General features: G+C 43.1%; 1 protein-coding gene across 1 annotated transcript; it reads left to right on the top strand.

Moving 5' to 3' along the window:
- The first annotated feature begins 739 nt into the window (after positions 1-739).
- DZANK1 (double zinc ribbon and ankyrin repeat domains 1) lies at positions 740-13,913 on the top strand. Its single transcript, XM_078858609.1, has 21 exons — positions 740-823; positions 1,779-1,896; positions 2,767-2,920; positions 3,276-3,405; positions 3,862-3,961; positions 4,268-4,383; positions 4,563-4,648; positions 5,064-5,181; positions 5,366-5,470; positions 6,434-6,526; positions 6,694-6,816; positions 7,214-7,363; positions 8,306-8,519; positions 8,747-8,850; positions 9,422-9,496; positions 10,230-10,335; positions 10,889-10,977; positions 11,689-11,769; positions 12,943-13,070; positions 13,199-13,273; positions 13,405-13,913. Exons 2-21 carry the CDS (start codon positions 1,788-1,790, stop codon positions 13,586-13,588), a joined length of 2,340 nt encoding a protein of 779 aa, XP_078714735.1. The 5' UTR covers positions 740-823; positions 1,779-1,787; the 3' UTR covers positions 13,589-13,913.
- Positions 13,914-13,946: the final 33 nt, after the last annotated feature.

Raw genomic sequence — 13,946 nt, forward strand, 5'->3', positions numbered from 1 at the left:
CACCAACCCCCCCCCTCCCACCAACCCCCCCCCTCCCACCAACCCCCCCCTCCCACCAACCCCCCCCTCCCACCAACCCCCCCCTCCAACCACCACCGATTGTAGATCTTTATTGGTAACCGGCCAATAGAAACGCCCCTTAACAAGAGATTAGAGTCGCGTTTGAGGACGTCACCGGTTTGTGCGAGGCGATCATTCGGGCGGTCATGTTGCGTGGGGATGGCGTGGTGTTGGGGGGGTAGCCATGTTGGGTGGGGGGGTAGCCATGTTGGGTGGAGATAGCGGGGGGGGGTAGCCATGCTGGGTGGGGATGGCGGCGGCGAGGTAGCCATGTTGCGTAGGGAGAAATTTGAGAATCTGAATTTTCATTCCTTTTACCCTTGCAGAAATCCGATGAGCTATGAAGCTATTTTTGTCACAGATGTCCAGTAGGTGCGGGTGAGACAGTTACAACGAAAACAATGTTTTTAAAAAAACACGATAGGAGTGCATAGTGATTGGACATGCACAGGGTCGAGTAAGAATCTACGCGCTCGTTAATCGAATGCAGGAAACGATACAAGCGACAAATCGATTCCAGTTTCTATGCACACATTTAGCTCATCTCTGAGCTCGTTATTCTAATATACGAATCGATTCCTTAACGACATCGTTAAGGAATCGCGCTCAGCCAATGAGAACGCGGTATACTCGTGCGCCTCCCCCTGTGGGGGGAGGTAGGGCAACAGCCAATAGGAGCGCGCGTCACCGCTGCCACGTGGGGGCGTTCGGCAGGCGTCCTGGCAACGGCGAGCGGGCCTCTCCGCGTTGATCGACGGCAGCGGTAATTACAAACATTTAGAACATTTAGAGCATTTAGAGATAATTTAGAGCATTTAGCTCATCGCCAATTGCATGTGAAGTGACTGCAACACGGCTCGTCATTCCACTGCTGGGTCGAGTCCTCTCACACGCCGCGTCGCCCAGTTTTGACCATACTTCACCACGCTGGTCTGTGCGGATCGGTCGATGGAGCAGCAGCAGCAGCAGCCCGATTCTGCTACAACTCGCCACTGATGTTAGCCGTGACCACTGCGGTGCTAATTGTCTGCTCTATTTAGCCGCCTACCGTTCACCAAAACGGTGGAGTACGACTAAACGAACCTCCTTGGTTGAACAAGACGGCGTGCCGAGGCGTTATATCTATCGGCGATTTGATAAATATATAAATAATGTGCTGTTGAAATAACATTGTTCTTCATTGTGAGCATTCGCAACGCTCTTCTAAGCACTTACGTAAAATGATGACATTTGTGGAACGATATGCAATGGCAGTTTGTGCGGTCTTCGATAATCGTCTCAATCGAAACGTGCTTTTTGTATCTGCCTAAACCCTCTGGCATGTTTCACACATTTTGAAAGCTCTAAAATCGTCCAGAGACGTATTTTTGTTCCCATCTATGCAATCCCGTTACATTTCAGAGCTATGGCAATTGCGGCACACAATGGACTATTATTGTAAACGATATACATTACAGTATTCTATTAAAACACCCCATAGCATTGACGTAGCAACTCCAGCGCCGGCCCTTGAAGACTAACAAAGGTAGGCAGATCGCAGAGATGGAGCGATGAAATCTGCGTACGTGTAAGGTGGTCAATGGATTGTTTGATTGCAAGACAAGGAGAGGTGTTGACAGCTTGTGGACGTCTTCATCCAGCGGTGGATTGATCATGGCTGATGTTGTTTCAGAGTGCTGTTGTTATGCATTGTTATGACCGTGAGCTGTTGTGTGTAGATCGCCATCATGACGGCAGGCTCCATCTCCGTGCCCCACATCATCCCCTTGAGGTTCCCTGGGCCGGACAAACCCAAGGCCTTTATTGACTCCAACACTTACATCGCCATCAAGTCTGGTGAGAATCGCACGGTCTTCCTGTTGTGACCTCATGGTGTTCCATGTCATCGCATAATTACATCAATTTATTGTAGTCCCACAGTTTTTTTCTCTACTTGGTTCTTTCGGTAAAGTCACGTAGAAGGGAAATAATAAAATAATAAAAATAAAACAATCAAATTCAATTCTCACGACGTTTCGGCCACAACGCAAGCAGCCGTCCTCAGGTGAAGAAAAGTCCCACAGTTTTTGAGATATTTGGTTACTGCGTCAATTTCTACTGAGTAAAATGCCAAAGGCTAGGCATTGTGGTAGTTGATATCCCCATTCGTCTTTTTCAGAATCAATCGCAGAACCTTTTTCTAAATGACTCTTATTGGACACATTGGTATATTGCTTTACAATATTAAGTTACATTTTTCAAAAGCTTGCCACTTATTTTAACCTTTTATATTCCAGTTTGCCTTCATAAGTAATCTACATACTGTGATGTGATTTCCATTTGTGTCCCTCTAAGACATATTCAATTTTATTTCTATTCATAATATAGGTTTTTGGGTCAGATCGCATTATTTATCTGACCCAAAAACCTATATTATGAATAATATTGGTCGCGAAAGCCTACGTGTTAAATTTATTTCTATTATCACCAAATCTGTTGGACGTGACTTTGTTTTACTAATGTTTATCTTGAGCCCCACTCGCAGCCTTCTTTATTAAGCTCTCATGATTTTGTTGAGTTAATATCCATTGGTTGTTATAATGACTGCCATCAGCACTTTTAAGATCGTGTGCCAAATGTTAATGTTACATACTTTTGATAGTGTTCCGCACATTTTCTCGGTGCTTTTCCAATCGTTAAGTGGCACATGCGACACTTTCTTTATAGACACGCCAGAGGTACTTATCTACTTCTCAGTGGATGGGAGCAAGCCAGAGCTACTCAAGAAGCCAGGGCACAATGAGATGAACGCCATGAAATATAAAGGGCCATTCACCCTCAACGAGGGCAAGAGAACCGTCAAAGCTATGGCGGTCACCAGGTACTGTCGACTCACAGCTTCTTGAGATGTGGTTGCATTGAGACATTCGATAAATACAAACCGTGGTGAATTTTATTTGTATACTACAGAGGGAACATTTAGTCTTTAATCATTAACACTGCTTTGAAGCACATGTCTCTATATTGGCAAAATGTGTGATTCGCATTTCAAAAACACTCTTTTATATTGCCTTTTTTTAAACACCAAGCATTCAAAAGTTATGTTAATAGGAATAACTTGGCATATAAATTGCTTGCGGAATGAATCCATACAGAGCTGCTGTACGAAATCTGCAAACGGTCGCTCCGCTGTAAGGAAGGAGTTTCATTTTTACTTTCTTTTGCGCGATTGCCAGGGATGGGCGCGAGAGCGGCGTGGTGACCAAAGTGTTCCTGGTGGAGTATGCCGCTCCGCAGCATCTCGCTGGCCCAGAAGACAATGCGGAGAACTTCCTGCTGGAATACCAGGCGGATCTGGGCAAGACTGTGCGTTTGATGTTTCGTGATTGGACCTTGCACGCTTTCATTCACACTCATCTGTAGAACCAGAGGGAACCAGGATGGTGTAGTGGTAACATTTGTGCCTCACAGCAAAAAAGGACCTGGGCTTAATTTTCGAGTCAGGAATTACCCCTTTGTTTTCCGCACGGCTAAAAAAAACACATCAATGTAACGGTATTGGCCAAACATCCCACTGGAAAAAATTGCTGCAAATTACTCAATTAGGTTTACACATGGCAACATCACCCCCGACTGCAGACACTTGGCAGGATCCTCCTGCCAAAAGTCTTGAGATTCTGTGAGGCCTCCCTGGGTAAATAAGCATAACAAGTAATGAAGCATGCACACACTTGATTCGTTTCACCATGACCTCCTCATGGGAAAATCCATTGCCTTAATTTTTTTAATGCAATAAAAAAGTAACTCTTCAATATTCCTTAGGAAACATTGGAAGGATTCAAGACAACAACGGACGTCATCAACAAAGTTGTGAACCAAGAACAAAAATCAGCTTGGGGAGACACGACCCAGAAAATGAAAGGTTTGTTTTTAGCTGTGAATAGACCACACACTTTTATATAATAAACAATGCCAAATGCTGCAAGTAACTCAATTATGTAAAGACGGCCATTGCATAGCGCGCTATCAGATGCGCTTCTGCGGCCGTCTGGAACGCTCTTCCAATATTAGGAAGCCACTGGAGCTATACACTTTTAAATTTAGTTTGAAAACTAATTTCTTTACAACTATTTTTAGTTTGTTGTCCTTCGCCCACACCTCCGGTTAGCACGGTTGGCTACGTACGGTGCAAAATAAATTCAACATACATACATGTTTATATTTACAGAGATGACGCTTGACGGGAGTCGGCTACAAAGGCCTAGAACAGGCAAGCGCATCATGGAAGGTGGACCCATCAGCCCAGGCCGAGACTCTGGCTTGCCGTTCTCCCACAGTTCACAGGTGTTGCAGTCATTAACCCGCCACCTCCCTCACTAAAATGTATTATCTTGGAGCCACGCAGTGATACAAGCTTGCTTTCAGTCCAATTCTTGTGTACACATGATCTTATCATTGCATGAAGCATAAGTACAGTGATTGAGCAAATAGTAATGTTTACATTGTTGTCTCACTGCCTTTAGTCTCTGTTGTCGGATGCGACCAGCCCCACCAAGACTCTCATTAGTTCCCAGACCCTGCGGCTCCAAAAGGAACTGGAATATCTCAAGTAATGACTTCGTGTCCACCAACATATGAGCAATTCTGTTGAAATCTCTAAACAGAAATGCAGAAATGTTACCTTTAATTTTTTTTTTCAAATTGCATTCTTTGTAATCTTGATTTGCTCCTTTCCTTAAATATTTTAACTTTTTGTCATTTCTTTTTGCTATTCCTTTTCTTTTCATGTCTTCATCTATCCAAAAAGTGATATCATTTTTCACAGTAAGTGGCATGTATAAGTAGATATAATCTTAATTTTGCCTACACACTTTCTTGTGCTTATTACTCATGACCACACCTTTTGTGATAATTTACAATACTCGTTGAGGTATTTTTAAACGCTTTCAATATATGCCTTTGATAATAAATGCCTTTGATGACTTTGATATCAGTTACTAAGATTGCTGCCCCATTTTCCCCAGGTGTCCAAAATGCCTGGCCGCCCGACCCTCGGACCCGTTTGCTCTTTTCTGTCAGGAGTGTGGCTGCACTCTGCCACCAGTACCAGGGCCATCCCAGCCGCCTCCTAAGGCAGAAAAAGTGAGGCCCCTGAGATATAAACACCGCAGCTCAGGATGCTACCGATCTTTGATCGGCTAACGAGCGTGGAAATAATACATCCAAATCTGCTTACATGTTTTATCGGTGAGAAAATGGATTTGGAGTTGTGCCTCCGTGTCTGTTTTACATCTCCGGGCGTAACACTATGTGTTTGTATCAATAGATGATCCTGTGCCTCTCGTGCAAGTCAATGGTGCCGACGAACACACCCAATTGCATTGTGTGTGAGGTGCCAATACCTGGCAAGACTCCGCCACAAGCGAGCAAGGTCTGTTGATGCACAAACATGTAGCCACGGTAGGGTTGGGTGTACGTTGTGCAGACTAGAGGTCAGATTGTAAATGTTTTGGATTTGCTCTCCAACACACCGGTGTGCTGTACTGCTAACAAATTGGCATGTTCTGTTTACGACACATTTATATTTACGCGATCTAACCCAAAAAAAAACCTGTATTATGGAGAGGTCCTGCTTGCCAACTGTTCTTTGCAAATAGATATGTAGCCATCTAATGCTCATCTTCTAAGTTATAAATCATGACATAATAAAGCAGCACAGGGCCTTATTCACATTGAGTTGATATGCCGTTATTACATGACCATAGCAACTGCCAAACAGTGGGCTCTTTTGGCTTTCTTGAAATGAAAGTGGAAACTATGACCAAAACAACAGTAATGCATCCAATCATTAAGATCTCAGAAGCTAAGCAGGTTTGAGCTTGGCTAGTACTTCATCCACCTGCACTGAACAGTGTGTTGGAGTATAGTGCAACTACCCCCACGACCCACACGGTGTGAGGAGGCCCTCATCCAGCAGTGTCTTGGCAAAGAGCTGTACATGTGTGCATATTAATGAAATAGATTTGAAGCTTTTGTGACTGCAAGGATTCATATTCTTAGGTTTTTTCGGTAAAGTCACATAGGTAAAAATTTAAAATTAATAAAAGTAAAATAAAATAAAAATCACGACGTTTCGGAGGCAGCACAAGCTTCCGTCTTCAGGTGTGACGGTTCCACCTGAAGACGGAAGCTTGTGTTGCCTCCGAAACGTCGTGAGTTTTATTTTACTTTTATTAATTTTTTACCTACGTGACTTTACCGAAAAAACCAAAGAATATTAATGACATAAATAAAAGTTGTAAGTCGGCTTCAAGGGATTACAATAGTATATTGACACAATGAAAAATTAAGAGGTTAAGAGCTCATATATACCTGGTTTCTGTCCACGTGCTAGGATATGGTCTTGTGCAAGGCCTGTGGGACTGGAAACCCAGCCAATGTCAAGCACTGTGTGACCTGTGAGACCCGGCTTCCGGAGACTCCCATGGTAGCACCACTCATACGCACATCAGATTGCGCTCTGAATACTTTGACTTGAGAATGTAAAATCACAATGTTCATTTTATATTTGTTCTGACGCTTGCCAGTCATTACTTAAAAGATCAGTCATTGTTTGCTCTACTCATTAAACAAATGACCTGTGTTGTGTCTTAGGCTTTCAGCACCATTAGTGTGGCACCACCCCCACAGACCACTGACAAGAGGTTGCTGAACTGCTCCAAGTGTGGGCGTTTAAATAACTCGGATGCACGCTTCTGTGACTGGTGTGGGGCCAAGGTAATGCTTTACTGTCACTGACCAAAATATTTCTGAATGTGCAGCATATAGGTGACTATTGCATTAACCCGATTCATTTGTTCCACAGATTTCTGCGGTTGTGCTATACAGCTCTCCAATGTTCTTTTTGGGTTGTACCGCATATTGCTGGGCATGTCTGACGTTTTTGCTCTTTAAGACACTCCCAGTATATGGAACAAAACATCGGACATCACACTGAACAAGCCATGGTACAAGCCAAAAACACATCGGAAAGCTGATGCGTACATCGGCGAGCTGATGTGTTTGTGTTTGTTTGACTCATTATTGATACAAAAAATATACAGCTCCCATTTACTCCATCTCTTGCCAGAATAAATGTGGGTGTCTGGCATGGTCCGTGTATGTGTATTTCTAGCCAAGCCCACCAGTGAGTTACTTAGCCTGCACAAAGTGTGGAGCTACCAGCCACTCGGAGGCGCGATTCTGTGGTACGTGTGGTACCTACCTGGATCCACCGGCCCGCTTGGATGCTGTGACATCAAGACATGGTGGTTTTTTGAATGAGGTATACATTGCCATAAATATTCCATCTGTGTCCCGCGCACTCATCATTTCTTGGCACCAATATATTTGGCTATAATCTTTAAGAGGCTACTTTTAAATACTTAAATGTACTACCAATTAAACATTTGGAAATATTTTAATATGCATATGATGTAACAATTGTAACATAAGCTCTGATTTTGTAAAAAAAAAACTTGGAAATGTCAGTGTCTAGATCTCTACATCCCAATCAGGGCCAGATTAAGATTGTGTAGGCCCCTGGGCTACAGGTACTGTGAGGCCCCCAGTAATATTTTCAAAAGGAAAACAAAGTTAAAGAAAATTTTTATTAATTTTTACAAGGCTAACAACAAATAAAATTCTGCATTCACAAATGAAATAACTTTTCACTTAATCTCTGGAGGCCTTCCAGCTGGCAGAGGCCCCTGGGCTGTAGCCCCTAAATCTCATGCCTTAATCCGGCCCTGATCCCAATACACCTTTACATTATATTGGAGTCACATCATTAAAGCTTTCTTTCAAAGCCCTCCAGTCAACTGTCAACTCAGCTGGAGGTTGATAATTCTCCTGTGCTGCCCTTCCTTCCCCCAGCCATCCATGCTGTCAATTTCCTAGCCCTTGTGAAGTTGATATTCTGCCTTTGACCGACTGCCTCTCTGCCAACTAAATAATGGCTGATTCTTCCCAATATCTTACATTCCCCCATCTCTTGTCAATGCAGAAATATAATTCATCGGCAGGTGGCGTATCGTGGGGTAGAGAATAGCTACTCCCACTTCTTCCACTAAATCTGGCCAGTGTGGAATAGTAGGCCAAAATACACTCTAGTGGGCCTCTAGGGCTTCTGCTTGTGGATACAACAATCGCAGTTGCACCTTTCCCTTATACATGGAAACCTCCCACTGCTGTTGTCATGGGGGTGCCGTGCTGCTTTTGGCGGCAGCCTCTGCGTGCGAGCTGGCAGATGGTGTCACTGCCGCTGGTACGTGCCAGCTTTGGCCTACAGACAGCCGACCAGGCCACGCAGACAGTGGGACTTTTCTACCCCTCGGGTCGGGGTCTGGAGCAGAAGGTGCAGGAGGTGTCCACCAAGCGTGTGCAGCAGGATCGCATGAGTGACCGCAGGCCTCCTATCACCGCCGTCAGCCCCGGCAAAGGTCATCATCTGTCATACAAGTTATCATTGCCATCATCATTGTTATTATGAGTCCAATTTGCATTGTGATTTTAACATTTACACTTGCAGAATGGATAGCTTGTATTCATTGTATCACATTTGTCTTTCTTTGCTGACTGTAAAGTGTTAGCCAACGTACAATGGCTATGAAATGTTTTGCCTACTAGCAAGTGTGGCCGTATACGAGTTTTTTGCATGGCTGTGCAGGGTATTGGAGGAAGCAGATTGACCATGTGTGCGCTCACCTGAGGAGCTACACACAGAACACAACGGAGTTCCGGGCGCTCATTGGCGAGCCGCGGATGGGCAAGGTGAGAAAATACATCTCCCATCAATACGACAGCATGTCCATTCCATTTCTTCATGTGGGGTTTGTTATTATTTCCTAATCTTGACTGGTAACCAATACACTTTGGTTTTGTACAATTCTTCAGGATTTGACGCTGTATTACAATACGGCACAGCGTGGCTTGGGGTATTTTGTCGCGACTTGATTCATTTGCTTTAGTTTGGCTGTTGGAACCTTTGCCATTAACACTGTACCAATCCTAAGGATAGTTTGGTGTGACTTAAGCAACTTGCGACAAACCACATTACTTAGATCCACTGGTTGTGAAAGTATTTTTCATTTTCCTATATTAGTAATATTCACATGCAGCACTGCTATTGCATGAATGGGAATATTTACAATGTTTTAAAACTGCACGTTCTATTCATACATTTTTTTCTGCATGTCACACCTAGAGGGTCACAAGTTCTTGTTTGCCGTTCGTCATAATTTTGTAGGCAATGTATGGATGTAAAAGATAGGGATAATATATGATCCTACCAACTATGTATCTCCCTATGGGAGCAACTAAAAAAATCGACGTGTTTCTGCAGATAATGTCTGCCACAGTCCAAGAGGAGGGAGACATATTAAACTTGACGCTAAAATTTGTTCTAAGAGACAATGAGGTAAGCACTACTCATATTCGTAGGTTTTTTCGGTAAAGTCACGTAGGTAGAACATCAAAATTAATGAAAATAAAATAATTAATTTTGATGTTTTACCCACGTGACTTTACCGAAAAAACCTAAGAATATGATTCCTTGCAGTCACGAAAGCTTCAAATCTAGAAGCACTACTCACTTTTGTTGCTCAATCACTCGGTGAACTAGAATTTGCAGAGCATGTGCAATGATTTAAATGTATGAGTAAAGATTCCAAAGAACACAGGATGAGATGTTACTATCCTTTATGCAAGCACTTCCAAGAGTTCATGAACAGTGAGCCTGGTGAAATTTGGGGAGCGCATCGTCAGTAGTGACCCTTTGGTTCCTAGGGTGTTTCGGCCTTTCATACTATACACCCTCCCCAAAGGTGGCCAGCGACAGGGTGATCAATCCTACGCTTGCGTCCCATTCCCAATTAGTCATAGGAGTTGCCTTGTACATTTAACTTTTTAACTTAGATTTTAAAACTCAACTAATAACAGCAATTTGCCTCCTGTCCAAAATATGGAGTGAATCAACATTTTGTATACAATCATAAAAACAAATATTGGTCAAATGAATATTTGCCAGTGAATATACATTCAAAATAAACTGTATACGAGGTCATATTTTAACGAGATAATTACTGAAGTGCTGTAGTTGTCTTCACTGATTCAAAGCAGTCCTTCATCTGTGTGGATCTGTTTCCTCTTAGCCGAATATGGAGACAATAAGGCCAGCCAGCATCTCACAAAACAGCCAGCCTTTCCACAGCCTGGGAGAGCGGAGGGGCAGCCTTCATGGCAGTCAAGCCAGCCTGGGTGGGTCCTACTCTTCGCGTTGTGCATGCCAAAATATTGGAAATAATACAATCACATGTGTGTTAAACTTCTTCCGCACCGTACGTAGCCAACCGTGCTAGGTGTATCTTGTAATTTTATTGTTTGTTGCGGTTTAACCCAAATCAAGAGCCGAATTGCTCACAGGGTAAATCCTAATAAATGAACTGAACTAATCGGAGGTGCGTGGGAGTGAGAACAAACTAAAAACAAAAAGCAGTTATAAAAAAATTTGTATTCAATCTCGATTTTAAAATGCATAGTTCAATTGGTTTCCTCATATCAGAAGAATATTCCAGACGGCTGCAGAAGCGCATCACGTGGGCTGCCAATGGCACAAGTCACTGAGATAATTAAGACTTTGTCACTTCTTCAAAATGAAAACATATAGGAATTAGCGTTGAGATTAACAAGACTCGCCGTTGTGCTTATAGAATTGCTTTGGTGACATTTGTATGACCAAATGTATAACTTGCAATTTCTTAATTATCCATTCTGGATTGCTGGTTGTATGCTCTGTTGCTTTTGACTGCAGCGAGCGACCAGGCCTCAGTGGGCAGTGATATGAAGCTGAGGAACATTAAGAAAAAGAAGAAAGTTCTTCTCAAAGAAGACACAATGTCTGTAAGTTACACAAGATGAAATCGCTGCATATATATAATTAAACTGTGTCGCATGCAATATGTACCTTACTGCTGGGATAAGCAACCCTCATTGCTATTACAAAGTATTGAAGCTTATGTTGTGCTTTTTAGCCCTTGAACAGTTGAACCTTATGGCGGGACCCCGGGGTCCCATAAGCCCCCGGCTCTCGCATAAACATTATATTACTAGCCTTTTGCCCGTCCAAAGACGGGTGTATTTCAGTAAATCTGAAACTTGCAAGCAAAAAGCAGACCGCGACGTGATATTCATTGCATCAATTCGTGTGCAATTTGTAAGGCCACGGTGACACAGATCTATTTAATTTAAATGTTAATCTCTTGTTCATCATGACATCCTTTTTACTTCTATGTCTCAATAGCGTTACGGAGATCACGTGACGTGAGGGTTCTGCCTTTGTAGTGAGGGTTGTAAGTTGACGTTGACACAAATAATAATGAAGAGTAGAGAGCAGTTTCACTGTATCATCAAAATAATTACGATTTTGACTTCCGTTTATTCGGGACCCCGGGGTCCCGCCATAAGGTTCAGTTCACGAAAGGCTCTACACAGATACTTTATGGCAAAACTGTTTTCATGAGTTTACTCTTTCCGATAACTCCAGCTACCTATTCAAAACCGTTACTGCCTCATGCGACCTATTAACATAATTTGTTGCTGACGTTTCTGTAGGCAGAGAACAGACAGCTCCTGGAAGAGGTGGGAACTTCAGGGCGGGGTCAGGCCGAATTCCTTCAGCGGCTGCTCAATGAGGTGACCCCATCCCACAGATTATCTCCCAAGATCCCATTTAAAGAAACCATGGGGGGTTAAGATACTTTAAATGGAGCACTTTCAGGTGATAGCCATCAAACACGCAACACACCTTTTAACTTTTTCTCTTCAAATTTTATCCAGATTTGTGCTCTCATGTCACGAGATAAATAATCCATTTGGATCTCTTGCAAAGCAGTACAACCGTTCATGTTACGGAATGGCCCCACAGAAGATGAAATTGTAGAACTACATGACATCCCTTCAATTGAGCTTTGATTCTCCGAGATGTAGAAACACTACTTACGATGGAGATGCGTTACGACGACCCCATCGTAAGTCGAAAATATCGTAAGTCGAAGATGGCCTAGCCTACCCAGGAGTCTTAAAGAATGGTGATAATTTAGCAAAACAGAGCAATTTATCGCGACAACCTTAAAATGAAATTGCTAAAGCTACGTATCATACATGCATTGAACGTATCGTAACGTATCATATTGTACTGTACTCACCAAGATTCTGTCCGTCTGCATACTTGAACGATGTTAGGTTGTTGATGGCAAATTTTGTCGAATCGCCATCGTAAGATCGAAATATCGTAAGTCGGACCGTCGTAACTCGGGGACTACAATCGTAACTCGGATACTACCATCGTAACTCGGGGACTACCTGTATAACGCAAGTTGTTTGTGAAGTCATTGGTGACCGGGCTGAAACCATGAACTCGCTGCACTTGAGAACCTGGTTTAATCACCAGCAGCAGTCTGTATTGGTGCCAGCTCAGCACTTTGACCTCTGAGCCACTGATACCATACACTTTAATTATACGTATTACTCATCAGCACAAGATAACTAAACAACATTTATTTTTCGGATAAACAGATTGATTTCCCCATCACATTAATTTACACGAATGTAAAGAGCAGATAAAATATCAGAATGTCGTCGTGTCAACTGTGTCAACATTTTAAAACGTGGAAGTGTATTGCTTTCTGACGTGTCTTTGGGTTGTACGTGCTACTCGGCATTATGTCCAGCGTTTCATACCACACGCCGAGAGCTTCTTCATGAACATGCAAACGTCAGGTATCACAACACAACTATGAAAACCTACGCGATGTAAAGGTGTATTTTTCTTACGTTTTTCGGATGTTTTGCTTGATCGTACTGCAGGGAGCAGACCCCAACTTGGTGAGCTTTGAGGGGCGCCCGGTTCTAACCCTAGCCGCGATGAACCGGCACGCGACCGCAATCTCCATCCTCGTGCAGGCGGGGGCCAACGTGGACCAACCATCAGGCCTGTATGACCCGCCCTCTTTCCTTTCACAACTGCAGCACCTTCAGCATTCACACTTTACTATTGTAGTCATACTGCTTTCTGCGTGACCGCCAATGGACGTTGTTGTTTTTTTGTTTACGTTTAAATCAGAATTAACAACACAGCGTTGCACGAGGCCGTCGAGTTGGGGGCTCAAGGCGTGAAGTGTGTGGAAGCACTGCTGGCGTAAGTGTCTCCTGATATGTAAACAACAATTAAGATTGGATTTTACACAGCGTATTGTTTGAAAGGCAAACAAAAGCTATACAAATGTACAACACAACTGCTTTGGTTACATCATTGTCCATGCCGTGTAGGTGCAATGCAAGCTTGAAGAAGAGAAATGACCGTGGTATGACAGCACAGGACCTGGCAGTGGCTGGAGGGAATGACTGCCTCGTGACCCTGTTTGCCAGCCACTTTGGTCAAAGTCTGCTGGAGAAGCTCACCCAGGCCAAGCCAGCTTCTGCGATGAAGCAAGCCTCCTTAGAGGTCTTTTAGTCCACTCAGTTGTGGCATAGAAGGAGTGGGTTACACCCAGAGATAATATATTACTTCAAAAGTGTGTTTTTTTTGCGATCTATTTAAAATTATTGTAATGTGTGTCGTCATCATTAGCCATGATCAATCCACTGCTAAAGGCCTCCCCAAACAATCTCTCATGATGTACTGTGTTGTGTATAATTTGAAATACAGATTATCTGATGATTGAGGGAAAAATTCACCGCGTTAATGTCTTAATGTTGTTTGTACAATGTACTTGTGTGTTAATGTCTGGGTTCATGCATACATTTGTGGTATAAAACAATTTATTTGGCAAGTTGAATATACATTGACAACATTGACAAAAACAATGGGA

Source organism: Lampetra fluviatilis, chromosome 7, assembly GCF_964198595.1.
Source record: "Lampetra fluviatilis chromosome 7, kcLamFluv1.1, whole genome shotgun sequence".
NCBI lineage: Eukaryota > Metazoa > Chordata > Hyperoartia > Petromyzontiformes > Petromyzontidae > Lampetra > Lampetra fluviatilis.

Coding starts and splice junctions, on each gene's coding strand:
- DZANK1 (XM_078858609.1), top strand. CDS start 1,788: ATGACGGCAGGCTCCATCTCCGTGCCCCACATCATCCCCTTGAGGTTC. Junction 5,182..5,365: donor CGCCTCCTAAGGCAGAAAAA/GTGAGGCCCCTG, acceptor TTGTATCAATAG/ATGATCCTGTGCCTCTCGTG. Junction 9,497..10,229: donor TTGTTCTAAGAGACAATGAG/GTAAGCACTACT, acceptor GTTTCCTCTTAG/CCGAATATGGAGACAATAAG.